The sequence below is a fragment of the Poeciliopsis prolifica genome, unplaced genomic scaffold (assembly GCF_027474105.1).
Source record: "Poeciliopsis prolifica strain line A6 unplaced genomic scaffold, Auburn_PproV2 SCAFFOLD007, whole genome shotgun sequence".
Lineage (NCBI taxonomy): Eukaryota > Metazoa > Chordata > Actinopteri > Cyprinodontiformes > Poeciliidae > Poeciliopsis > Poeciliopsis prolifica.
In genome coordinates, this window is record NW_026562382.1 from 1,313,082 (window position 1) to 1,339,776 (window position 26,695).

Consider the following 26,695-nt stretch of genomic DNA (forward strand, 5'->3'; position numbering starts at 1 on the left):
AGAAAACCCCGTTAGAAGCTACTAAATTGATCCAATCATACAGGATTTGAGCCGGTTTTGCAAACTGCCGCTACAGGAGCTACACGGCCAAAAACAACCTGCAGCTGTAGATGCAGCGGATGGGGATTTCCAAGAAGTATCCAACGTGAACTCAGAACGCACAACATTTTGAACATAATTAATCATTTTCCTCTTACTTCACAATCAAAACTTGGTTTAGGTTTGTTGCGAAAACGCAAAAAAATTAAAGCAAACATTACGGACCTGGACATGGACGGAGTGAAGATGTGTCGTGGCAGCTGAGAACAGTCAGACTAGTCAGCGTTTTTGTGATGTGCAAGTTTTCCACACTATTCCGATGTACGCTTTAAATCGCACAAATGTAAATAGAAATGGATTGTAAACATGAGCTGTGCATAAAACATGCCTCATCTGCAACCCGGAGGATCTGAGAGGCTCTCAGAGTGGACGGATTCTCTGTGATAAAGCCTGTTCTTGTTTTTTACTTCATCTTTTTGTGCTACTTGCTGGGAGCAAATGGATGACGTTGATAATAGATCAAACGTTTGCTGTTTGGTTTGTAAACCTGCGCTATGTTCAAATTAATGACGTGAGCCTTGTCAGAATCAACTTCTCTGATAGTTTTTATCTGCGTTGTTTTAATCAAAGAAAATATTACAGCAACTGCACATTTTTAAAGACAAACAAGCCTTAAAATGTGATGTTGGTAAAGTCAATATGGTAAAGTTCTCCGCAAAAAAGAAGTTTTGTGTTTTCCCTTTAAGACTACAGCCATGTAAATAAACATTTGCATGAAAAACGATCATGCAAATGATAACATTTTTTTTTTTTCAAAAATTATTGACTTAAAACAAGCTCCTACATCTTACTAAAAGGCTACTTATAAGTTAGTTGTGTCTTATTTCAAGTGTACTAAGATATGCTATGCTTTGTAGCGTAGCATTTTTAAATGCTATGCTAAAAATATTGTTATTTCAATTGTAAATTTGATAATGGTGCATTTCGTACAGGCAAATGTCCGCCTTAATGCATAAAGAGTCAAAGGTCCCGAGAGAGATGGTGAGCCATTTGTTTCTGTCATAACGCACAAAAACACGCAGCGCATAAATTCAAATTCAAAAGTACTTTATTGACTCCAAAGGGGAAACGAGATGTCGCTGTTCTCGCGTTAACTCAAAAAGTTATTGGCGGTGATGAGCTGTGGGCAGAAAGGATCTCCTGTAGCAGCCTGTGTTACAGTCAATTTGAAGAAGCCTCTGATTGAAGACGCTGTTTTTCTAGAGCAGTCAAAAAGCAAGCCAGCGGGATATTAAATTAACTGTCGCAGACTTCCCCGTGCAGACGATAGAGGGACATACCTCATAGCGCTAATGAAGAGAAACGTTGAATACTGAATGGTCACTACATTAACGTCTTACAACATGGTTACTGAGGCAACCGGACTCTTTAACACACTGGGAGCGTCATGGTGACGTTTCCATGAGACGGAAATGACTCCTTGATGAGTTGTAAAGAAAATGCTGTTTGCTTGTTCTTTTATTTTTTATTCTATTGCTAATCCGACGCTACCAGTGGGCATTGCGCATCAAAGTTTTACTTTTCTAGCTTCCTGCAGCACCTAGCCGCTGTACTTGTATTTAAACAAGCACAGAGTTCACTTCAGCTTCATTTTCTATTCCAGTTCTTATTTATGACTATATGTTTAGCATCTGTGGTTTCTCTCAAATTAAGATGCTCAATCTACCACTGAAGACGGTTTAGCAAGTAGCTTATAGATAAGATTCAACTCTGTCATACAAATCGTTGTTATCTTGCCTTATCGAGCTAAAGAACGAGCGTTAGCTTCTGGGACATTTACAGCGGTGAGACTATCACCACTGGTGGCTTCTTTTCGGATCAGTTTAGGCTTTTCTGTGAAGTTGAAAAATTGGGATCTACAATTGAAAAAAGGAACAGAAGAAAAAAAAATCACTTTGTAATTAAAATTCAGTTTGGTTGGAATATGCAAAACTTATCATTTACTCAGTAAACTAAAACAAAGTCTTCGCCGTCACTGCGATGCCGCGATCTTCTCTGCGACCTTTGACCTTCACGCCCTCGCTCCCCCTTTCAACAGACCTCAACAAAGGGTGCCAGGCGTTGCTGCAATTTCCTGTTTGGAGCGCTGTTTAGGGTTACGCTCGGCGTAGCAGGGAAAGTGTTGAGGAACGAAGAAACTCAAGCCCCCCGAATGGGACTGGAAATCTGATTAGTCCTCTCGCTTTCATCTTTCATAAATCCGCCATCTGGCACCGGCACGATCAATAAAGATTGGACTTTATGTGACACTCTTACTGGACAGATGGGGATGAGAGAAGTGGAGGGGGAAGGAGGGCGAGCTTTACGACTTCTCAGCCAACACCAAGCCATACAGCTGACAAAACTAGACTGAAATGCGTACTCAGATTCTCTCCCTATATTACATTACCACATACACAAACACACACACACACACACACACACATGTGGCTCCAAGAAGTAATTGCAAACAGCGCGTGTTTGCAACACGGTTAGGCTGGCATACGCGAGATCGGCCCGTATATTGAGTTACTGCACTGACAGAGTGAGCATCCTGGGCTGAACGTTTGGCTTGGGCTCATATAAAAAAGTAAATAAATTTTTAAAAAGGCCAAAAAGTTTTGAGAGAGCAAATGTGTCCTCTCAGGTTTCCGTACAAATGAAGACCAACAACCGTCGATATGTTTCGGTTTTCACTTCTCGCTCTCAGAGCATTCTTGGTCACCGCTGACGTGACTAATGCGAGAATCATGTTTTCACGTCGGCCCTTCAGCTTGGGGTTCAGACGGGGCCAGGCCTCTGGAGGCCTGGATGTTGGCCTGAAAGCACCGGCAGCACAAACGTAATCTAACGCATAATGTCCAGAAATAAGAGATTCACACAAACCGGATGGAGTGTTGGGTTAAAATCAAATTTTGTTGATAATTTGAATGGTATGAATATTCTGGTAAACTCTGAAAAAGATGTAATCGCTGCAATTTTTTCTTTTTTAAGAGTTTTTTTTTTTTCTTTAAATTCTTGAGCTAGCGACATTGTGGTTTACCTGCAGCACAATGTGTCTTTAATGTGAGTGTGTGCATTTATTTTCACAACTGCGAAGAAAGAGAGTCGAATTGAATACTTAGTTCGACCTGAACACTGGGTTTATGCCGTTGGGATAGAAGATAGGGACTCTTAGCACTACCGAGTTCAAAACTATAACCTAGTTTTTTTTCAGATTAGACAGAAGACGACGAGGAAGCTTGTCATTCAGGCGGCCATCTTGAATGGCAACCTGATTAAACTTCACTGAGCCTGAAATAAGTAATAATACAAAGGTAAGCTGATGCTGTATAATGCCAGTAATCATGGGGAGTTGTATTGAGGGGACACAAGAGGAAGGGCTTTTTTGATTTAAAAAAATTAGCTTTCTGACGCTAGTTACCGCAAGCTAGTACCATGTCAACATGGTGACTGAAGAATTTTGCAAACTGTCTGAACAGTCAGTAAACGATTAACTCTCACTGCAGCTTGCAGCCATGTTTTGCTGCTATGTTTAGCTAGCAGCTGGGACTCTCCCAACGGAAAACATGGAGAACTCAACTTCCAAGCACAAACAGAATGCAGCATTGACAATATTAAGCTGTTGAAACATATTGAGTATAAATTTTGAGTTTTTGCTGTTTTAGAAATCAAGCTGTTGCAAATGTTGTTAGTAGTTTGGATTATCTCTTGAAACTCGCCCTGTGGTCGCCTCCATGTTAGACACCAGTCACTTTAACCAACTTTTCAGGTTGAAAACTTAACTCGGCATGTTGGGTCAAAATCTATAATGAATCCTGTTTCGCTGAATTGACTCTCGGATCGGTTCACGCGTTGGTGAAACGGTCCAAACTGGATCGTCTTTACGCCAGCGTCTTCAATAATGATGAGAGACTTTCCAAAGATTGTGCACAGCAACACAGAGTAAGATCCCAAAGAGTTGCAAGTGCGTTTCTGAACCAAATAGATGACTTGTGAAATGCTTTGCTACACACAAGAATCAAGGCAGTAAAATCACTGACATTAAACATTCCCAAGCAGGTTGTTCAGCATAAGCAATCACTGCAGCGTAAGCTTTTGATGAGCAGCACCATGAGGCGCTGCTGAAGCGGGGCAAGCGGCACTGTGCAAAGCGGGGCCGATCCCAATAAAGCCCCACATTTCCAGACGGCAAACTTCCAGGCACTGTGAGACACACCAGTGACAGAGGCCGGCTGGGTTTGCAAAGCCCTGTGTTAAATTCCCCAGCCTGGAAGAAAATCCTATTTAATTTTACAAGACCTTTCTGGCCTCTAAAATTCCTCCATGATGCCTTGGTTTGCCGGTGAGAGACGCTGCAGAGCGGAACGCCTACAGGACGCTCTGGTGGAACCGTTGTTTTTTTTGTTTGTTTTTTTGTTTTTTTAAGGTCAAATCGAAAGATCTGGTTATAACAGTGAGATTATTAGGATCTGTCGTGTTTTGTTTTTGTTTTTTTTATGGACGTTTTTATTTCTGCCTGATAAGTCCGGTGAAAATAAATCTGCTCTGCAGACGGGAGGAGATGGCGGATCTTCCTCTCATGCTGCCTTTAATAAATTTTACTCTTGCACAGTAACACATTTGAACTGACCTGCTTCAGTCCCGTCGATAAAGTTTCATCTCAGACATGCAGCAGGCTTCTAATGCTCTGCTTTTTTTTCCTTCAACAGAATCATCTTTTCAAGGTGATTCATGGCTAAACGAAGGGCTTTAATTTCTTTTAAGCGTTTTTTCTGTTTGGTTTCAAGCCAAAGTTTAGTTTAGTTTTTTTTTTTTTTCGTCTGTTACGGTGAAAAGAAAAACCTAAATCGGTCAAAATCTGAATCGGCATCCGCCCAAGAAATGCTTGATCTCCACTTGAAGACTTTCTACTGTAGCAAAGGTAAATGCATAAGGATAACAATTTCAGCCTAGTGAGTAAGATTTACTCACAGACTTTAACTTCAGCTATAAATTTTAAAATCTAAACGTGTAAAACGTCACAAAAAGAAATCAGAGTCTGGCTTGTAAAATCACATTTTGTTTAGCTTTCTGTCGTGTTATAATGTTATTTCCTCATCAGAAACATACCTGGAGTGTTGCCTTGATAAACCCTTTAATCTCCCTGGCAACCATCCAGCTGTTCAAAACATCTGGGTGGACTTAGCCCCGCCTTAGAGGACAAAGCTCCAAACTTCCTTCAGACTAGCAAGCAGCAATCAGCAAGCAGTCCATGACAGAGACACACAACCAAACGCACAAATACTCACACCTGTCGGCCTTTGACAGAGATGCTGGAGTACCCAGAGAGAACCGGAACGTCCGAAATCAACGCAGGCCAGGGATTTTAACCCAGAACTACTTCCTGCAAGTCAACAGCGCTACCAACTGTACCACCATCCAGCTGTTTTTCAAAATCAGGGGAAATGTTGCACATTTTTGCTTTATTTATTTTCTGATATTTGCCACAGAAGGAGAGCAACACTTCCGAGGAGCTCCAGTGGGGACGTCCAGGTTGCTGATCGTGTGACTCGTGTGACGTGAAAAATGTTTTCAGCTTTGCAAAATAAACCAACTTTATACTTCATACTTTATGAACGTTATGTGCTTGTTTCCATGCATCACAATGGCAATCGGCGCATTTGTGTCATAAATTCAGAAGCAGCAGGAGTAATTACTGCCTTTCTGGTCACATGTCACAGTTTTATGAAATACCATAACGCCATAAAAGTGGATTGAAAATCTCAATCCTTCTCATGCATAACCAAGGGAAACATGGGTCCATTTCAGCCTGGTTTTTTCACAAGTTCAATTATTTCTCTGAATGTAGCTCTGAGCAAAGAAAAGCAATTTATTTGCTGATGGTTGGGGATAGAGTTAGGCTTCCTGACATTTCAAGACCGCCTTCTTTCTGAACGGTGTGTATTCTCGTCTTTCCCCTTTTTGAAGACTGACCACGAGAAACGGAGCTCCAGGTTGCATCACATTATAGCTCAGGGAAACAGAAGGTCTTCCATTACTGATCGCAGTTAAATGAAACGAAAAAGAACTGATTTAGTTGCTTTTGGAAACTGTTAGCTGTTTGAATGGTTGAATTTTAAAGTAAACAAAATGCTCCACGTTTTGTTTTCTTCCCAAAAGTTGGATTTTGTTTTTCCTGACGGCGCACCAGCGTTGTCAGGGTTTTCTGTGTTCACTTTGTGTTTTTGTTTTGTCCAACGGATGCCCAAAAAAAGTGAAAGCGGCTCTGAATATCAACTCGGTCCGTTTGGGTCGGCGTCCTGCAGCATCCCGAAGGAACCTCACACTTCTCTCCGCCTCCTCGTACAGTCGATCATGTCTGCCTCTCAGCTCCCTGGCAACGGCCTTCTGTTTTCTTTCGTCGTGCTCTCTCTCTTTTCCTCCAAATCCCGGCTTTTGCAGTGATGCATGTTGGGAGTTCTGCTGTCCGCAGGCAGCCGCTGCTGGCTCTGCCGCTCTTCTCCGTGGGATGATGATGATGATGATGATGATGATGAATACATTTCAATCTTCCCGTCCCTGGCTCTGACTTCAGGGAGCGGCGCTGTGAGCCAGGATATCGGTCTTATGGCTTATCCAGAGCGATCCGTCACACACACATCATCCTCCAAACACACAGACACACACGCACACACACACACACACGCACACGCACACACACACACACACGCATGCACACAAGCATGTTTGTGTGGCTATCTTTGTGCAGACTTTCCATTGACTTCTATTCATTTCCACAGCCTAAACCTTACCCTTACCCTACCCATTACATATCTAACCTTGATCCTAACCAAAACTTAATTCACACCCTAATCCTAAATTTGACCCCTGACCCAAAAACAGGGTTTCCCCTTGTGGGGGCCAGGCGTTGGTCCCACAAGTAGCAGTGGGTCCCCACAACGTAGTATGTGTCAGAAAAATGGTCCCCACAAGGAGCTACAAACAAAAACACCCACAAACACACACTCTCTCTCTCTTAAAGAGTCTAAATGATCATGATGACTTTTTTCTCTCTCTTTTTCTCACAGTAGTGGCATGAGGGACAAAAAGACCAACTTGTACTATCTTTGTTTAATCCAAATAACGTTCCGATTCAGCGACGTGACAGACGGTCTAAATGAGACGTGCACAACAACGAGGGGCAGCGAGCGTTCGCCAAGGACTGATGTTTTGAAACCCGTCCAGGAAAAAGATGTGCGTTTAATAAAACCGAAAGGCTAAGCTGACTAACAGACTGGAGCTGACCTGATTTCCTGCTGATGAGCTGCATCTGTAGCTCGGATGTTGTCTTTTTTTTTTTTTTTCCTTCTTCTGTTTTTGTCCGTTTTGCGTACAGTTTTATTTTCGTCGTAGCCAAAAAAGCAGGTGTGGCAACATTAGGACCGTCGCGGGAATCCACATTCATTTTATGTCTCCGGGCATCATAGAAATAAAATCCCCCCCCCCCGCTGGGCCCTGTTCGGTGAAGCAGTTGTTCTGCTCGGGAAAACTTTGGATGTATGAATTGAAATGTCGAGCATCATAAATAACAATGACCGGATTTAATGACAGCTTTAGCGCTGAGAGCTTGCTGCTGTTTTGGATGATGCTCAGCAGCCCTCAGACATCTGTGTGTGTGTGTGTGTGTGTGTGTGTGTGTGTGTGTGTGTGTGTGTGTGTGTGTGTGTGTGTGTGTGTGTGTGTGTGTGTGTGTGTGTGTGTGTGTGTGTGTGGGAGGAGGAGGAGGGTACCTGTATCTCTTGTTGTCCACTGGCACGATGTCCATCGCGATGTAGTACTGCTGGTGTGGGTCCAGGCCAGCGATTTTTACCCTCATGGCCGGAAACATCCTCCTGATTGGGGACGAAAAGCAACAAAGACGTCACTGACATGAAGACAACATGAAACTAGAAATCAGAAATTGCCATTAAAATGCTTACAAACACAAAAACACCTGCTAAGAATCGATTCAGATCTCTTTTTTCTTCTTTTTTTATTCCAAAAGGTATATAAATGCTGTAACTTACAACCAGGGCCGGTCCAAGCTTTTTTGGGGCCCTGAGCAGCTTTTGCAGGGGGGGTATGGGCGAGGGCCCATACCAACATGTCAAGACCGAATAATTTATTATTCCTAAGCAACTCTATGTGTGTAACACACTTACTCTCATTAGCATCATTTGTAATTAGCATACATTATATCACTGCCATTATTACTATTGATTTTAACCTTACAGGAGTAACAAAGTAAAAAAAAAAGAAAATCATCTGGATTATTTTGAAAATGCAGGGTAGTAACATTTAATGCATGTTAGTTGGCATTTCATTTGAACTATTTGAAAGTAACAGCAGTTGATAATCACTCATTTTAAATATCTTATATTTCCCCAGCAGCCATCAAGAGGAAGAGATGAATCATTATTATTTATTAAAAGAATCAACTCAGAAATAGTTGCTCCATATGTAGCAGCATTTAGTTTGTAATATTCAATGTTATTCAAAAATGTAGAGGCTTCTGGCTGAAGTCTGTCGCTGTTTGTGACTCCACAGCAGCATGTCCTGGGTGACGGCAACGTCTGTTGACAAGAGCTGCTGATCCACCTCAGTTGCTTCAGCTGCTCCAGTTGAAATGGAAAAGATGGTTTGAATGTCTTCCTGCCTCCTTTCCAGCTCCTCTGGCGCGGAAATTAAATCCAGATGCAAACAGAGCTACATTTGTTGTCCTTCTCCACGTAAGTTGTTATTGCTCCTCCCGAACTGGAAGGTGCCGGAAAGGTTTTACATGTTGTCCAAACGAAAAGTTTTTTTTTTTTTTTATACAAGATTTTCTTTGTATTTGTTGGTGTAGCTATTTTTTTATGTCTTATTTCAAACATTTTACAAAAAAAATATAATAATATGATAAAATATAATAAAATAAATAAATAACATCTAATAACATAGTGGAGCAATCAGAGATTTTGTGGAGAATTTCTGGTCACCGATTTTGTAAATCTCTGATTCCCGTTAATCCCTTTGATCAACTAGTTTTTAGTTTGTAATATTTATTTATAACTTCTATGATGGTGGGGAGAGGAAGGGTTGTATATTTACATAGATAGATAGATAGATAGATAGATAGATAGATAGATAGATAGATAGATAGATAGATAGATAGATAGATAGATAGATAGATAGATAGATAGATAGATAGATAGATAGATAGATAGATAGATAGATAGATAGATAGATAGATAGATAGATAGATAGATAGATAGATAGATAGATAGATAACTTTCGCTCGGTTATAAAATGCTTTTTCTCCATCCATAAAAATAAAATCATTGCTAACCACAACAATTAAGATAAAATGACAAATTTTAAAATTAATATTAAATCTATGCCTGAATAACTTGTTGCTAAAAATAAGACACAGTCATATTTCATTCATCAGCGGCTCAAGAGTGAGCAGCGAAACAAGTTGTGCTTAATGCAGAACGCAGGAAAGAAAGAAAGAAAGAAAGAAAGAAAGAAAGAGAGAGAGAGAGAAAGAAAGAAAGAAAGAAAGAAAGAAAGAAAGAAAGAAAGAAAGAAAGAAAGAAAGAAAGAAAGAAAGAAAGAAAGAAAGAAAGAAAGAAAGAAAGAAAGAAAGAAAGAAAGAAAGAAAGAAAGAAAGAAAGAAAGAAAGAAAGAAAGAAAGAAAGACAGCTGTGGACCCCCTTCTTCTTCTGCTTGGGGCCTCATATATTCCCGGGGCAGCTCTGCTTTTTGCGCGCCTCCCTCCCCAACTTTTAATATCTGCTCAAATGTACAGCAACAAACTCATATTGTCGCTCGGGACTGTAAATAGTAATGACTGCACGTCACGGATGAGCTGCAGCACTAAAAGGGAAGCCGGGTTCAGAAAAACAAGCAGCGTCCAGAGGAGGACAGTTCATCTGAACTCCTCTGCGCGTAAATGCGGCGTTTTCCCCTCTTTTCATTTAAAGCTCGTAAATCGAGGGCTCCCTAACGAGGAAAAGAAAGAAGTTTCCACCTCTCTCTCTCTCTCTCTCTCTCTCTCTCTCTCTCTCTCTCCTACTTTGGATTTATGGCCTTATTATGAGCAGGCCGTGAAATGCGCACGGCGACGGCCGCGTCCGCCTCATTCACTCTGCTTCAGCGCAAACTGATTGCCGCGCCATTTATGAGCTGATTACCAATTTAATCCTAATTTATTCCAGCAGCCCAGGGCAGCTCGTGCGTTTCCAGCGGAGGGAGACAGCCGGAGTCGTAACTTAACCCTGAAGGCCCGCAGGAGCGCAGAAGAGAGGAAGGAACCACTTTGGAACAGACGAGAAGCGCGCGCCCGCGCGCAAAGAAACGCCGCCTCGAAACTGTTTGGGAGCATAAATCAAATGAAATGAAACGAGATAAAAATGATTGTTTTAGAGTCATGGACTCCCCTGTGATCACTGCAGAGAGAGTGGATGAGTGAATGAATGTTGCTTATGAAAGAATCTTTTTTTTTTTCAGGAATATGAAGCGCAGAAATTTGTAGATATAGGAATCTAAAATTAAATGGTTTAATTTAGTATATATTTTTTTGTAACAACAATAATAACCTGAAATTATTTTTAATCTAATTGAATTTTGCTAATATTTCTTTAGTTTCAATTAAAAATAAAACACATGTCAATGAATCGACACGTTTTTTTTTGTTGTTGTTGTTTTTTTAACTGCCTCAATGTTCCGTCTCGTGCAAACAAATTGTTCGATTTGTTTGCACGAAGACACGTCACGAATTGATGAGTTAGCGCGGGCGCTGGGTGGGAAAGGCTCGCGCCCGCTGCGAGGACAAAGAAGCTGAGCGCGAGCGCCTTCCTCCAGGACACGGCAGTGACTCTTCTTGTAACTGTTTTTTTTTTTTTTTTTTTTTTTTTTTTTTTTTTTTTTGTTTGTTTTGTTTTTGTTTTTCTTTCTTTTTTGTGTTTTGGTCCGTGCGCTTCAAATGAGCGCGAGCCCCATCAAAGGGCACGAAACAGAACAGAGGGGGTTAATGAAAAGCAGCTCGCGCTGCGCTCCGATTTTGACCTGCGGCGCGCGAGAAGGCCCGAGCCGAGCCGAGCCGAGCCGAGCCTGGAAGGGGCGACCCGCACGTGCAACACATTAGCACCCGGCGGCAGCACAACGAGCGCGTGAGCGCCCGACGGAAACCAGCGCGCACCTGAAGAAAAAACTTATATATAAAAAAATATATAACTATATATATATATATTATATATATATATATATATATATATATATATATATATATAAAATTCCCTTCTCACCCACCGGGTGGTTCTTATCCTCTGAGCTCGGGTCCTCTACCAGAGGCCTGGGAGCTTGAGGGTCCTGCAGTATCTTGGCTGTGCCAAGGACTGCACATTTCTGGACTGAGATGTCTGATGTTGTTCCTGGGATCTGTTGTAGCCACTGCTCCAGTTTGGGGGTTACTGCCCCGAGGGCCCCGATGACCACAGGCACCACTGTGGTCTTCACCTTCCAGGCCCTCTCCAGTTCTTCCCTGAGGCCCTGGTATTTCTCCAGTTTCTCGTGCTCCTTTTTCCTGATGTTGCAGTCACTTGGTATTGCTACATCTACCACAACGGCTTTCCTCTGATGTTTATCCACTACGACAATGTCTGGTTGGTTCGCCATTACCATTCTGTCTATATATATAGTAACACGTAAGTTATCATGATTTAGGACAGTAAGAAGTAGTCGGAATTTTATGTTGACAAAAAAAAAAAAGCAGTGTGGAGAATTTTATAGTTTATATATATATATATATATATATATATATATATATATATATATATATATATATATATATATATATATATATATATATATATATATATATATATATTACAAACTACAAAAAAATCTATTCATTGACTTCAATATATAATCCACGATAGATTCATGTAATATTTTCAGAACACTGCTCCATTTTTCAAAATAAAAGCTCTCCAGTCGGCCTTTTAAAGCTTCTCCTATTACAGTCACTCCACACTGCTGTGTTGTTTTTGCTTTCCACAACAATCTGAGGTGACAACCAGAAGAGGAATCACTAAATTACCTCTAAATGTCTGTGTGCTTTCACAAACAGAATGAAACTGCTTCCAGCCCCAGAAAAATATAGACAACTGACAAGTCACTCTTTTTTTCTTCTTCTTCTTCTTTTCTTTCTTTTCAAATTGCATTTTGGCGCTTCACAGTTGCTGCAACCTTCATCCTCCCTTCACCACAAGCTGCCTCTGCACACCTGTCTGCATCTCGTCTGTGTTTCAAACAATCGATCACCAGCCTCTCAAAAAACAAAAACACTGAAGGCTGGGCTTTTTTTATTTTTCACAGAACTAGGCGGCATGGATTAAACCCTGATTAGGGTTAGGGTTAAGAGAAAAACTCAACAAAATAAAACTAACGGAAAGAGAAGGATGAGAGCAATCCGTCAGACAGAACAAAGGAGCCCTCACTTTTTAAAATGACGGTCTTGTGTGGTTTGTATTTAGACTTTGGCTCCTTTTTTTTCTTTTCTTTTGTTTTTCATGTGTTCCGTTTGGTCCGCGGGCCTCAAAGACTTTATCCAAAATAAGTTAAAGTGTCAATATAAATCAACAATGCCTGAGTATAACCTAAAGCACAGAGTGGATGGATGATGAGGTCATTTATATGATGACTCATCCTTTTAACACACTAACTACTTTATTCCTGAAAAAGTTGAAAAACACGAAAAAAATCAAAGGAAGTCCCTAGAAGTGAGTCTAGGAATTTAACTATATGTACCTGAATCAATCAGTCAATAAATCTGTTAATTGCATGATGAATCAATACGAGATCAATAGTCTACATTTGAACAATTTTGTCGTTTTTCTCATTTGTTTCTCTTTCTACCAAACACTGGATGACAAAAGTCTTCAGTCTGGTGCTTTGCTCTCACCTGGACGGTTTTTGACAGGTCGTTTTGTTTAGAGAGACTGCATAATTCATTTTATTTGTTATTTCTGTTGTTTTCTTTATTTATTTTGGATATTTAAAATGTCTTCCAGTTCCAGTTAGAGTTGAAACTTCACTGACCTTTGAGAATGTGTTACTGCATTATTATGCTGTTCGCCATCTCAAAACATCATCATTTATCGGAATAAGTTCTGGAGATAACTTATTGTCCAGCAGCATTTGTCATCGCGACAGGCCCTGGTTGACCGCTTTGACCCCGGGCTGGGCCCCAAAACGTCCCGGGAGCCCAGCAACAGCCCAGTCTGTGCCTCAGTCAGCAGCTGAGCCCACCGCCTACCTGCCGGCCTTGGTGATGATCATCTCCGTGCCGATGTCGTGGAAACGCTTCCAGAGGTCGGCGCACTGCAGCTCCACCTGGATCTCCTCCATGGAGGCCGAGGGCGAGGCGTCGCAGGGGCCCGGGGCCAGGTCGGCGGGCGAGCCGAAGGAGCACGACGTCCTCTCGGCCAGGCCCTCTCCATCCGAGCCGGGGCTCGCCTCCGAGTCTGGAAGGGGCCGAAAAGCGGAGGGGGGAGAGAGAGAGAGATGAGGAAGGCGGCTCTGGATCGACAAAATTAAAACATAAAAATGAAAAAAATGTGTGTTTTTTTTTTTTTGTTGATTTTTTTTTTCATAGAGGAAAGTTGGGCCTGTACGAGCGAGAGCTGCAGCGTTCCTCCTGTGAGCCTTCATCACCGGACCCCCCCGCCCCGCTGCAGGCCGGGCTTGGCCTGCCGGCTCATGGAGACAGAAGTGGGATAAAAGCTGCGTGAAGCTTCTGCAGAGCGACAAAGAAAAATTGTTGCACTCTCCTTTTTCTTTTTTTCTTTTTTCTCCTGGCCAGGCAAACAACTATTCCACTGAAACAGGCCTGGGATGCAAAATTTTCCGTCAAGTGATCATTGACAGAAAAGATGAATCCACAAAAATAATCAAAAGGTTAAGTCAGATTTTTTTTTAAAAAAAAGCTCTTTTTTTTTTTTTTTGAGACAAACCCACACTGCAAAAACACAAAATATTACCAAGTATTTTTATTTTAGCTTCTAGGACAAATAAACTAATACACTTGAAATGAGACAAAACTACTTGAAAAGTAACTTTTTCATCAAAATACAGGAGCCTGTTCTAATTCCTAAATTTTGACAGAAAAGCACTAAAGTACTACTTCCACTGTCAAATCATTTTATGTATAACATCAGAAAATGTTCTGTTATGGGTTAAATAATCTACTTGTACTTTTGTATCAATATTAAGAAATTATTGACTTAAAACAAGCTCCTTTATCTTGCTGAAAAGTTGCTTATAAATCAGATTTGTCTTTTTTCAATTGGGCTGAGATATTTGCACTAGGAACCAGACCAAAATAGTTGACTCCATGTTGGGTTTTTTGCAGTGCACAGGAGAAGTTTCAGCCCAGTTTGTCATCCTGAAGAACATCAAAGCCATCAATTACACTAGAAAAATAAATTAGTTTAGAGAAAATTGTCAATTTTTAACACTATTTTATATAAAGGCATATAATTGTACCATTATATGCCTTCTTATAACAAGACTCACAACAGCAGATGTTGGTTGCATCCGGTTGGAATAGAATGAAAAAGCGCGATATTTCAATTATGTTTTCTGTCTCGGTTACAGAGCAGCTCTTCGTTTGTGTTTCTCTTTGTTTTTTGGGACGACAATCCAGAAACGTTTCTGAAGGACATATTGAAGTTGCTGGTCGTGGTTGCGTCGCTGCGGGATGTCTCTGTTGTCACGGAGGGAAACTTCTCGGTCTCATGACCGCATCCTTCATTGAGGCTACATGTTTTCCGTTTTCGTGCATTTGCTCTCAGAGACGGAGCCGATTAAAACGTCAGGCCGGCTTCCCTCGCGCAGACGAGCGGCCACGTGCAAACGGCAGCGGGCCGAGCGCACGACCTTGAGGTCGCCCGGTGCTGAGTTGCGTCTTGCTCTTAGGATTAGGTAAATCTGCAAACTCTGAGAGTTGACAAAGTTCATATTCTATAAATAATGTGAGCTTTATGCTCGGACACAGGAAAAGAAACAAACAAATCACAAGTTTTGTCAAGACTGTTTGGAATTAGACGAGCAAATGTATTCATCTTGGCAATCACTAAGTGTTTTAAACTGTTTACTCTCACCATAAATCCACGCTCAAGTATTAGATGTCCCAAAATACACCCAGACCCCTGCTGCACCGCTGCAGAGTGAAACGACTGTGTGCGCTTATTTAGACTTGGAAATCTCTGGGTGGGGGTCGTGATTTTTCCAGCTGGGATGTCAAAACCTTTCCGTGCGTACGACACCGTCACTTGACCGCCGCGCGCTTCATCTCATTTCACTTTTTGGAGAAAATCTTTTACAACGACCTCGCTCGCAACCCCAGCGCCACCCAAAAAATGCAATAATGTATTATTTATTGCCGGTCCTGACACACCGGGGTCGGCTTGGCAGTGGCGGAGGAAGGAGAGGGGCCGGGGGGGTGGGGTGGGGGGCAAAAATACGCTTATGCAAATGCAAGGAGCTGAGAGAGAGAGAGAGAGAGAGAGAGAGAGAGAGAGAGAGAGAGAGAGAGAGAGAGAGAGAGAGAGACTGGACAGCGTCCCGGGCGAAACCGCCGCAGCGCAGCCAAGTCCCGCTGGAAAGGAGAGAAGGAAGGAAGAAATGGGGGAGATGATGAAGATGAGGGAGAGAAAGACAAGAAGGCGAGTAGCGGCGAGGGGCGTAATGAGCCCTGAGAGACAGCGGGGGCAGAGGAGGGGGCAGGAGGGGGGCAGGGGGGTCTTTCCATCATCCTTCCAGCCAGGGAGGACTGTCGCACATGATTAGTGTCCGCTTCTCTCCTCTAACTGTTCACACTCGGGCAGATAGACACTCAGCTGCCCCCTCGCACTTTGTAAACACATTCTGCTCGGGCAGAAGTCGACGGGCCCGGTGGCTCCGATTCCCACCGGGCCCCCGGGGGCCTACCGCAGGGATGAGCTCGTCCAACAAACGGTCCCGCTTCGACAGATTTTGTTTGTTTGTTGTTGTTGTTTGTTTTTTTTTGTAAATGTTGAAACTGCTGGACAGTAAGTGCAAACCCACAAAATAGTAGAAAGTGATTTCGGTCTGGTTTGCAGTGCAAATAGTTGAGCACACTGGACATAAGACCAAGCTAACTCAAAAGTCACTTTTCAGCAAGATGTTTTAAGACAATAATTCCTTAATATTGATGAGGAAGAACTAGTTTCACTGGCAGATTATTGCACTAATAATAAAATATTTTTCCACATGTTTTCAGTGAAACAATCTGCCTTGGGTACTGGTAGTGTTTTAATCAATATCAAGGAATTATTGGATTAAAACTTACTGAAAAGTTTATTTTTCTTTCCCACGTTAACATTTTTATTTCCATGTACACATTAAATAAATGTGATTCTTTGGGTTAAATTGATTTATTCTAGTACGGCTGACAGATTGGCATATCTATTATTATTATTATTATTATTATTATTATTATTATCTTGACAGAAATTCCAGCCAACAAAATGCAAAATGTAGAAGCTGTTGAAAGGCGAAACACATTTTAAGTCAATATAACGTTTAGAGATGGGAAAACAGTGTTTTTTAAACTGAATCTCGTTCATTAAATCCTGAAAGAAAAATTGAAGCTGCGATATTTAAAACTCCAAAGAGCTAAAAACAATAAAGGATCGTCAAAATACATGCCACGAACAAGAGGCTTGAAATCATAAACCTTAGTCTGTTAAAATAGACCTGCGCTGTATTCCTGCTGTTGTTTTAACTGGAAAGTTCCAACAACAGGCTGGTTTACATGGAGATTTCGTATTAGTGAATCTGGCGTATTGCATAGAGCTGCAGGCCTCCAATGTGTTCCTGCAAAATCCATCCATAGAACCGTGACATGAGTTACAGTCATCATTAACATGTGTTGCATTTAAGGCATAAATCAATTAATCGCATGATAAATCGTAACAAGCTCATTCATTCCCGTTTTGGGTGATTTATCATTTTTCTTTCCTCTCTTTCTACCAGAAAACTAGACGTCAAAAGTTTTCCGTCTGCTGCATTGGCCTCAACCAGTCCCTTTTTTTATTTAAGGACAATTTTGTTTTTTTTTTTGTTTTTTTGTTTGTTTGTTTTGTTTTATTTCTTTTTGAAGTTTCTGTTGTTTTGTTTATTTATTTTTGGACATTTAGAATGTCTTCCAGTTGCAGTGTTTAAATACTCATCAGAATTTCAGGCGTTCTTGCATTATTTCTGCCACTATTAATGGATCCCTTTAAAACGCTCTCAAAACAGCGATATTATCGTGCGGCGCGATACGATCGGGCACGATTCATCGCCCGGAAAACGTGTCATCGTGACGGTTTAGCCGTCAGTGCTGCCTGGCTGCACTTGGCTTTAACTGTAGTTTTACTTTGCAACTTAAATGAATTGTGTGCCGCTGACTTACAGTTTCGACGACAAGCAACATGCAGTTTGGTGCGCTTTCTGCCTCCTTTATTTTAAAACTTTAAATAGGTTAAAGTGAAAAGAAATAGAGGCTTCAGGGGAATCAGATGAGACTGAATGAATAATAATAATAATAATCCATCAAATTCATGCAGCGCTTTTTAGGATGCTCAAAGATGCTTAAAGATGGAGAGCAGCAGGTAAAGAAGTCTGGATGCCGTGTCATCAGGTTGGAGGACCCGTCCTCTGACACTCAGCAGCCACACACACACACACACACACACACACACACACACACACACACACACACACACACACACATCAGCACAGCTGCAAGTCTGATCTGATATCAGCTCATTTTCACTTCTCTATCACTCATCGTCCAGTTTTCAGCTTAGCTTTCATTTTGCTTTCTGAAAAGATGCATTTTTTAATTTGCCGATCGTTTCTCTCTGTCACACACACATACACACGCACGCATTACCTCACACACACTCTGATCGTCCTGTGCTTGACCGCCATAAAAACGCCCAGCGTGAACCAGCTTGGTGCCGCGCGTCATTCTGACCTCCGGCTTCACATTTAGACACGTCGGTTTCGGTTAGAGGACGTTTATGTGCGGTTCAGCGAGAAGTCGGAGCTCAATATTTCCTCAATATTTGTCAAAAAGTTCTAGTGTCATCTGCAGATTACTTCACGTACAGCATGGGGGGGGAAATGCTTCATTGTAAACGAAGCAATCTTCCAGTGGAACTAGAGCGTTTTCCATCATGCATTAACAAATAATTGACCCAAAACAAGCCGCTATATCCTGCTGAAAAGTTACAAGATTTTTTGCAAACTCTCCCCATGAAAGTGCAGAATGAAGCGGGTTAGGGTTAAGGTTAGAGTTTCATCTGAAAGTGAAAGACGTGCAGCCGTCTAACTCAGGGGGGTGAAGCCCAAACCCTGGACGCTGGGATTCATCTCAAACCTCTTCGTTATGACGGGGCCCCGGACGCGGCTCGTGGCCCTTATGATTTTTTAATTTTTTTGGAGGGGGGTGGGGGAGTGTATGGGGGTATGACTTCATAGGATAATTGTCTGCATTTAAAGGCGTCTGGGTGAGCTGAACGCACATGAAATACATACGCGTCTGTATTTGGAGGCTGAACGCAAACACTCATGCTGGCCTGGTTGGAACTGAGGCCTATATTTAGGTCTGCTTCTCAGCTGTCGGGCTGCCGGAGCGAACATTTCATTTACCGCCCAGATAATTACACGTGTTTTATTTGCATTCATTACACATAAGAGAGAGAAAAAAAATCATTTTTATATATGAAGCCGCTTCCTCTCCTTTTGTTGGGAGGATTTCTTTTTTAAACATTTTCTGACCCCTGCTGACCTTCACTCATAAATAACACATCATAAACCAAAAATGCTTTAGTATAAATTGCTTAATTTACAACAGAGGAACTGATTCAAGTCTTTAAAGTTTCAGGTTAAAACAATAATAATAATTATAATAAAAAACCATTTCACTCTGGGTGTGTAGATGGAAGCGTTTCCATGTTTTTGTGTTTAAGGAGAAACTCTCAGTGAATATTATCAAGGATCTCAGAGATGATGAACAGATCGGCTGCGATGTTTCTCTTCTGCTAAATAACTTGAGTTCTGAATTTAGACCTGCTCTGTTAACACAATTATTTTACCGTGTAATCGTCTGCGCGCGCTTGTGTGCGTCGATGTGTGTGTGTGTGTAGGTGTGTGTGTATTTTTTTAAGAACTGTTTCTGTGCGTAAAAGCTGAGTCTCTCTAAGAAGTGGAGCTGGGGTTTATAACAGATGTAGTTTCACTTGTTAATTGCCGCTTTAACGGATCCATATTAGAGCCGTGTGGAAGTAGGAACTTTGTGAGGTCTCACAAAACCAGCTTTTTCTTTTTTATTTCTTTTTTTTTTTTTTGGTGTGTGTGTGTGTGTGTGTAGGTGTGTGTGTGTGTGCTAACGGGCCTGTGGAGCTCCTCCGGTCAGCCTGTTAAATAAAATAAAAAAAACTGCTGCAGACTCAGTCCTGCTCTCTGTCTTCTCAGGCTAATAAACGTGTTATACGACCAGCCGGCTTCCAGCCTTAAAGCCTGCTGGAGCTCAGTAAAGAGAGAGAGAGAGAGAGAGAGAGAGAGAGAGAGAGAGAGAGAGAGAGAGAGAGAGAGAGAGAGAGAGAGAGAGAGAGAGAGAGAGAGAGAGAGAGAGAGAGAGAGAGAGAGAGAAGAAGAAGAGAAGAAGGAGGAAAAAAATAAATAAATAAAAAATCAAATCACTCCGCTAAGGATTCCACTAAACCACATAATGTGACCACAGAGACTCGCTGTTCTCGGTCACCGCCGCCTGATGCTCCACAGCGGAGAGCTTCAGGTCCGGAGCGGGAACCTGCCAGGGGCCCCGGCGGCTAATGAGAGAAGGGGGGCCTGGATGGAGGACAGGGTGGGATTTGGGGGGGGGGGGGGGTCAAATCTATGATTGAGGGAAAAGTGCTTTTTATTCAGGCCTAAGACGACTGGGACGAGCACCGAGAGTTAAAAAAAAAGAAGAAAAGGAAAGAATAAAGGATTTAAGTTTGATTACTTTTTTTGTTTGTTTGTTTACCATCTTTGCTCCTTTTCGGGCTCACACACACACAAAAAACAAACAAACAAAAAAAACAAAAACAAAAAAAGCAACGCTGCTTCTAATTAGCGGCCCCTCATTGAAACCGCAGCGCAGACAGCTCAGCGCTGCGGCAGCAACGAAAACAACGCGCTTCCTGTCAGGACTCAGGGACACAACGCCACCAGCTGAGACGCTTCTTTAACCTCGTTCCTCTTCCTTTCTCTTTTCTCTTTTGTTTTTTGTTTTTCATCTGAGCGAAGAGGCACGCGACGTCAATAATAATAATAATAATAATAATAATAATTAAAAAAATAAATAAATAAATAAAAAACGAGCGTTGACTTCCGGAGGTCAATTCTGCGCGAGAGGAGCTCCCAGAGTCCCATACCGAACCGAACCGAACTCCGCACGACGAAAACCAACATGACAGTAGTGAAATATCCAATCTTTATGATGATGATGATGATGATGATGATGATGCGTCTACATTATATGAGCTACGCTTTTAAACCGTGTTTAAAGGAAGGCTCTCAGTGTGGCCCTTCAGTCAGGGCCGCAGTCTGGACCGGAACCTGACAAGTTCGGGGTTGAAAATCTGCGAGCGGAGGCCTGACGCTGGCGAAGAGGAGCGTGCAAAGAGACGTGGAAATTAAAAACTAAAAATGAATAAATATGAAGGAAGCCGTTCACACACACTGCGCAGACAAACTGAATAGCAGTAATAATAATAATAATAATAATAATAATAATAATAATAATAATAATAATAATAATAATAACAATAGTAGGTATTTTGTGGAGAGAGAGAAAGTTGGGGGGGGTTTAGTCAGTACTTTTGGATATAAATGACGTCAAAAAACTTTAATTAATTAGTCAATCTTTTGTTTGCTTGCGCACTGACTTTGTTCAGTTCCAACTGAAAGACAGAAAACACACACACACACACACACACACACACACACACACACACACACACACACACACACACAGTACTGAGACGAATGCGTGAATTAACACTGAAATAATAAAAAAAATTGTGTCAACCTTTCCCAGCTGAGACGCCTAGTTCAAGTCTAATGAGAGCAGAACGCCGCTGCTTAGCGTTAAGTCTCCACAAGTTGCGCAACTCCGAGTTTTAGCAGAGTTCTTCCTTTTTTATTATTTGTTTGACATGAGGAGAATATTTTTCTGACTTAATGTCACTGTTTGTATACTTGATTAAAAATTCAGATAACTGTAGTGGTGACTGTTTATTGCATCAGCCCCCGTCCCCACAAAAATATATATATATAGTTTCATGCTGAGTACAATAACACGAAATATGAAATAACATAAATAAATAATAGGGTGGCTCTTTTATTTTTGTCAAATTTAAACTGTAAACCTATTAATATTCTTCTTGTCCCGTCCTCCCCCTTCCATTTTATCTGTACGTGAGTTGACGCAAACCAGGCTGGAACACACATTTCCCTTTCCGCGTCGCGCCCCTGGCTGCTCTCTGCGCGGCCTCCTGCTTCACCTCCTGCTTCACCTCCTGCTTCACCTCCTGCTTCACCTTCTGCCTCAGCCGCTCTGGCCCTCTTCGCGCAGGGTCGACTGATGATTCTTGCGCACCTGTACTCGGCTTCGGGACGCTTCAATCCGTGAAGCCCGCTGCTGTTTTACAGCAAAACGCGGCGGACGAGAGTCGCTTAGTTGAGTCACGGTGCGAGCGGTTTACGGCCTAAGTTTACCCAAAGGTCGGCTGGTTTTTACGCACCAAAGTAGTGCCTCCGATCAGAGACACTGGGTCCTTTAAAGGTGCAAACCGACTCTTTTATTATTATCATTATTATTATTATTACTATTAATATTATTATTACTATTTTATTAACTAATTTAAATCAACGCTTTCTACGACACAGTTGTGTGAGGTTAAAGCAGGGCCTGCACGCCTTCCTCTTTAAGTGAACTGCAACAGTTGCGTTTCCCTGCCGTGTTGTTGCTGGAACGCGGCCGCAGAGGAGCGGTTGCATTTCTCGGGGTTTCGACCGCGAAGCATATGCGCTCTGCGTCTGCAGCCCGGGGTCCGTAAGCGTGGAGCCACGACGCAGGGAGACCCGGCGGGAACTTTCAGCGGTGTTTGGTTTTTAAAGGACATGAAAAAAAAAATATATATATATACATGTTTATGTGCATATGTGTGTGCTTGTGTGTGTGTGTGTGTGTGTGCGCGCGCACTGACCAGGGTCCATGTCCAGACAGTGCGCCGGGTCCTCTCCGTCCGTGGCGAGGCTCTCCATGGACAACTCCAGCTCCTTCTCCTCCCAGCCCCGGAGCTTCCTCTTCTTGTTGGAGCCGATCAGGGCTTCCACGGAAAACGCGTGGGCTCTAGAGCTCAGAGCTGCGGCCGATCGCCTCCTCTCACTCATTTCTCTCAAATCCACCCGAAAGTTGGGCAGGAGGAGGAGGAGAACGCGGCGAAAAACTCAACAACAACACCAAGACCCCCGCCGCCCCCCGGAGCTCCCTCCGGATCCCCCCTCACTCCGTCCGTCCGACAGCGGCGAGGCAAAAAAATAAAAAATAAATAAATTAAAAAAAAAAAACAATGAAGAAGAAGAAGAAGAAAGGAGAGGAAGGAGAAGAAACGTAACACGTCAGTGTTTACAGCAGGGCGCAAACTCACCAAGTGTCCAAAGTAATCCCAGTAAACTTTGACTAGAAAACGGAGGGGGGTTTTTGTTGTTGTTGTTTTTTAGTGTTTGAACGCGGCCATCGCTGACTGACTGCGCGCGGGCTGATAGTTCGGATGCGGTCAGCGGCTGTTTGCGCGCCCTGCTCTCTGTCCTGCTTTTTCTCTTTGTGCCCCACTAACTTCTCTCTGATTGATACTCACTTCTGGAGGATTTTTTCTTCTTCTTCAGGCGCAGAGAGAGAGAGAGAGAGAAAGAGAGAGAGAGAGATGGGGGAGGTTACGGGGGTGCGAGTGAGGGGCGGTCTCCTTTAACTCTCTGTTAAAAAAAGGAAAAAGAAAAAAAAGAAGAACGAAAAAAAAAAGGAAAAGCACCCAGCATCCTCCAATGAGGAGACAGACCGGAAAGCCAGACGGACGGTTCTGTCCAATGGCGGCGCGGCGGAGACGTGAAGTCTGGAAAACACTGAAAGGCGGCTTGAACTGATGGAACAGGCTGGAGCTCGAACAGCGGAGGGGAATTAAAATTTATTCCACCATGACCTCATTCCATAATAAAATGTTGCCCTTTTTTATTATTATTATTATCATTATTATTATTATTATTATGCATTTCTAAGTTCCCCCGCATCGCTGCTTCTTATTAAAGATCCCGCGGCTTGGGGTTGATTATTTATTTATTTATCTGTTTATTATTCATTTTCTGGGTTGTGCATGCTGTTGCTGCTGCTGCGCGTCTGATCCGCTCCGACACCCACACCGCCGCCCGGACTCACGATTTCAACTGAGACGTTTGAACATTTCGCAGCCTTTTCACTGGATATTTTCTGACCTGCCTGCCTGCCTGCCTGCCTGCCGGGGTCCGCAGGCAGCAGGCTGCAGGCTGCAGGCAGGTCGCTGCGTAAAGGGGAAAAATCAACAACCCCCACAAACAAACAAACTAACAAACTGCATTCTGGATTCGGATCAGTCACAAATTTTCTTCTGCCGATATCTTTAATAAAAAAAAAATAAAATAATTGAAAAAAAAAGAAGAAGAAAACGTTCATTGGCATCCAGTGCGTTTCTGTGGGGCCGTCGGCTCATGATTGGCCCAACAACTGCTGGATTTCCGGTTGGTTTGTTGAAATGAGCCTCAGTTCAAAACGTTCAGCTCAAGAATATTTGATTGATCCCAAAGAGAAATGAAATGGTGTCCCCACTCAAACTCTTCAATACGGTTATTGTAGATGGTGATGGCTGTTGGCAGGGATTCATTATTATTACTGATAATAATACTGATAATAATAACGCTATACGCCTTTATTTAGTTTATTAGTTCACAACATAAAAATGCTAAAAAATAATAATGATAATAATAACACTAAGAAGCGGACTTATTTAGAGAATGAAAAATACCATAAAGCGGAATTAGTTCAGACTGAATGTTGGAGAGGAGGCCGTCCAACACCTGCGCAGCAACAATCAAACTAAAGTCAGTCAGTAAAATCAGTTGAGACTTTTTACTCTGTTATGTCACTTTTTTTTTCCTTTTTTTTTTAAGCGTAGGTTATTTTACAAACCTGCAGCTTCGGGCTTTGGTCTGAAGCGGATCGGAACTTGTGTTCCGCTCGGGCTCACAGGCCGGACACCGTGGACGGGACCGCTCACGCGCGGGCCGGCGCGCGCTTTCGCCGCAAACGCGACAAAAACAAAACAAAACAAACAAAAAAACAACAACGCAAGCGCAGGTTTAATGACGGCTTCCTCTGATGCACGTGCTCTGGAGGACACAGGTGAATATTAGTAGTAATAATAGTGATAGATAGATAGATAGATAGATAGATAGATAGATAGATAGATAGATAGATAGATAGATAGATAGATAGATAGATAGATAGATAGATAGATAGATAGATAGATAGATAGATAGATAGATAGATAGATAGATAGATAGATAGATAGATAGATAGATAGATAGATAGATAGATAGATAGATAGATAGATAGATAGATAGATAGATAGATAGATAGATTTAACTTCTCAGGATTTTTTTTCCACGCTTCCCTCCCTCTTCCGGTCGGCAGGTCGTTGCGTCTTTGCGCACAGGGCCCCCCGGAGCTGCGTCTCTACGCTGATTGATTTGGTGCAGCGGGCCGTTAACTGCTAGTTTCATTTACAAGGAAGCGCGCGACCCGGTGGGACGGACGGAGAGTGAAGCTGAAGCAAGCGGGCAGAGACACACACACACGCTCACACACACGCAGCAGCAGCAGCAGCAGCATTCGGACTCCTTCTGCCCGCACCGCCTGAGGCCGCGGACTTGCGCGGCTCAATCCGCTCTCATTCATTTCTGACCCAGACAGAAATGAATGCGCAGTCAAATCGATTCACTGATGAAGAACAGCTGCAGGTTTCTCTACCTGAAGCTTCCTACTTATGCATCATAATGTGAGATTCTCAATAGAACCGAGGCAGCTGCACGAGTTCTAAATCTAAACTTCACAATGCAAAAGAGGGAAAAAATAAACAGCGCTTTTGATTGATTTATATGATGAGGGTATTTTTATTATTATTATTGTTGGCAGGGCAACAGGAGAACGTCATCCATACGTGAAAAATCCACAGAGAAGTTAAAGCTAAAAAAAAATAGAGGCAATAATAGGATGAAGAAAAATCTCCGCAAAACAGTCCGCAGCCAAAAAGCGCATAACAAAGTCTGGGGTCATCCCTAAACAAATAAAAAAGTATATATATATGTATTTTTATATGTATTTTTATATGTATATATATATATATATATATATATATATATATATATATATATATATATATATATATATATATATATATATATATATATATATTTAACTCCAGATGATTTCTAGAAGCTGTTCGGCAGCAAATTATCTGGAAGTAAATGATTATTTATTTTTCTGGATGGTGCTGAATAGTGCGCCTTTTCTCTCCTCGGGTGAAAGGCAAAGAGGATTGATGCGCTAAAAATTCCCGTTGGAGAAGATTTAATATGGCAACAGCTGCATAAAATATAACGCCTATAATATAGTTATTCCGCAGCTCGGGTGCAGAAGGACCAAATTTCACGATCAGATGTGGCGCAAAACGTCTAACACGTGACTCGGTGACATGCATCTAATCGTCTACTGCACATCAAGATTTTATTCACATTTTTAAAAATAAATTATGTGAAATTTTCAAAAAAAATCTCTTTCTCTCTCTCTCTCTCTCTTTATATATATATATATATATATATATATATATATATATATATATATATATATATATATATATATATATATATATATGTATAGGCTATATATATAAAAAGTTGTGGGACCAGATGTATTGAGATTTGGATACAAGCCAAATGTATCGATACAAAATCGATACATTTAAGAAAATCGAGAAAAAAAAAAGAAACATAAGAAATCGGTGCGTAAAAAGGATTATGAATATGGAGGTATAAAATATTGGTCATAAAATATTGGTGTAACTGTGAAACTAAAATGACAGAAAGAATACAAAAACAACTGTTAAATCTCTTCAAGCACACAAATGATACTGTTTGAGTGAAAAAAACAGTAGGCCTATAAGAATGAAGGAAAAAACGAAGGAAGAAAAAAAAAGATGTTTTTCTGCACTAAAGAAGTAGCTTTTCACTTGGACATTTGATGATTCACATTCGTTTTCCTCCAGTGAAGTTTCTGGTCTTATTTTGGATATAGTGCAGATATTCCTTAAAATATTAACATCGTCTGCTTTCTTTAATTTGGCTTCCCGGCTTCCACGTTTTCTTAACAGTGTCCTTGTTTCGAATTTCACTTCAAATTGAA

At 41.8% G+C, this 26,695-nt stretch overlaps 1 protein-coding gene across 1 annotated transcript in view; it reads right to left on the reverse strand.

The window, feature by feature from the left end:
- Nucleotides 1-23,305, reverse strand: part of tbx15 (T-box transcription factor 15) — a 48,572-nt gene extending 25,267 nt beyond the window's left edge. Inside the window, exons 1-3 of the mRNA XM_055031406.1 lie at nt 22,413-23,305; nt 13,400-13,607; nt 7,851-7,952 (exon numbers count right to left, since the gene is read on the reverse strand). Of these exons, the coding sequence (XP_054887381.1) occupies nt 7,851-7,952; nt 13,400-13,607; nt 22,413-22,599 (497 nt within the window). The 5' untranslated portion in view covers nt 22,600-23,305. The remainder of the gene's footprint in view (nt 1-7,850; nt 7,953-13,399; nt 13,608-22,412) is intronic.
- Nucleotides 23,306-26,695: the final 3,390 nt, after the last annotated feature.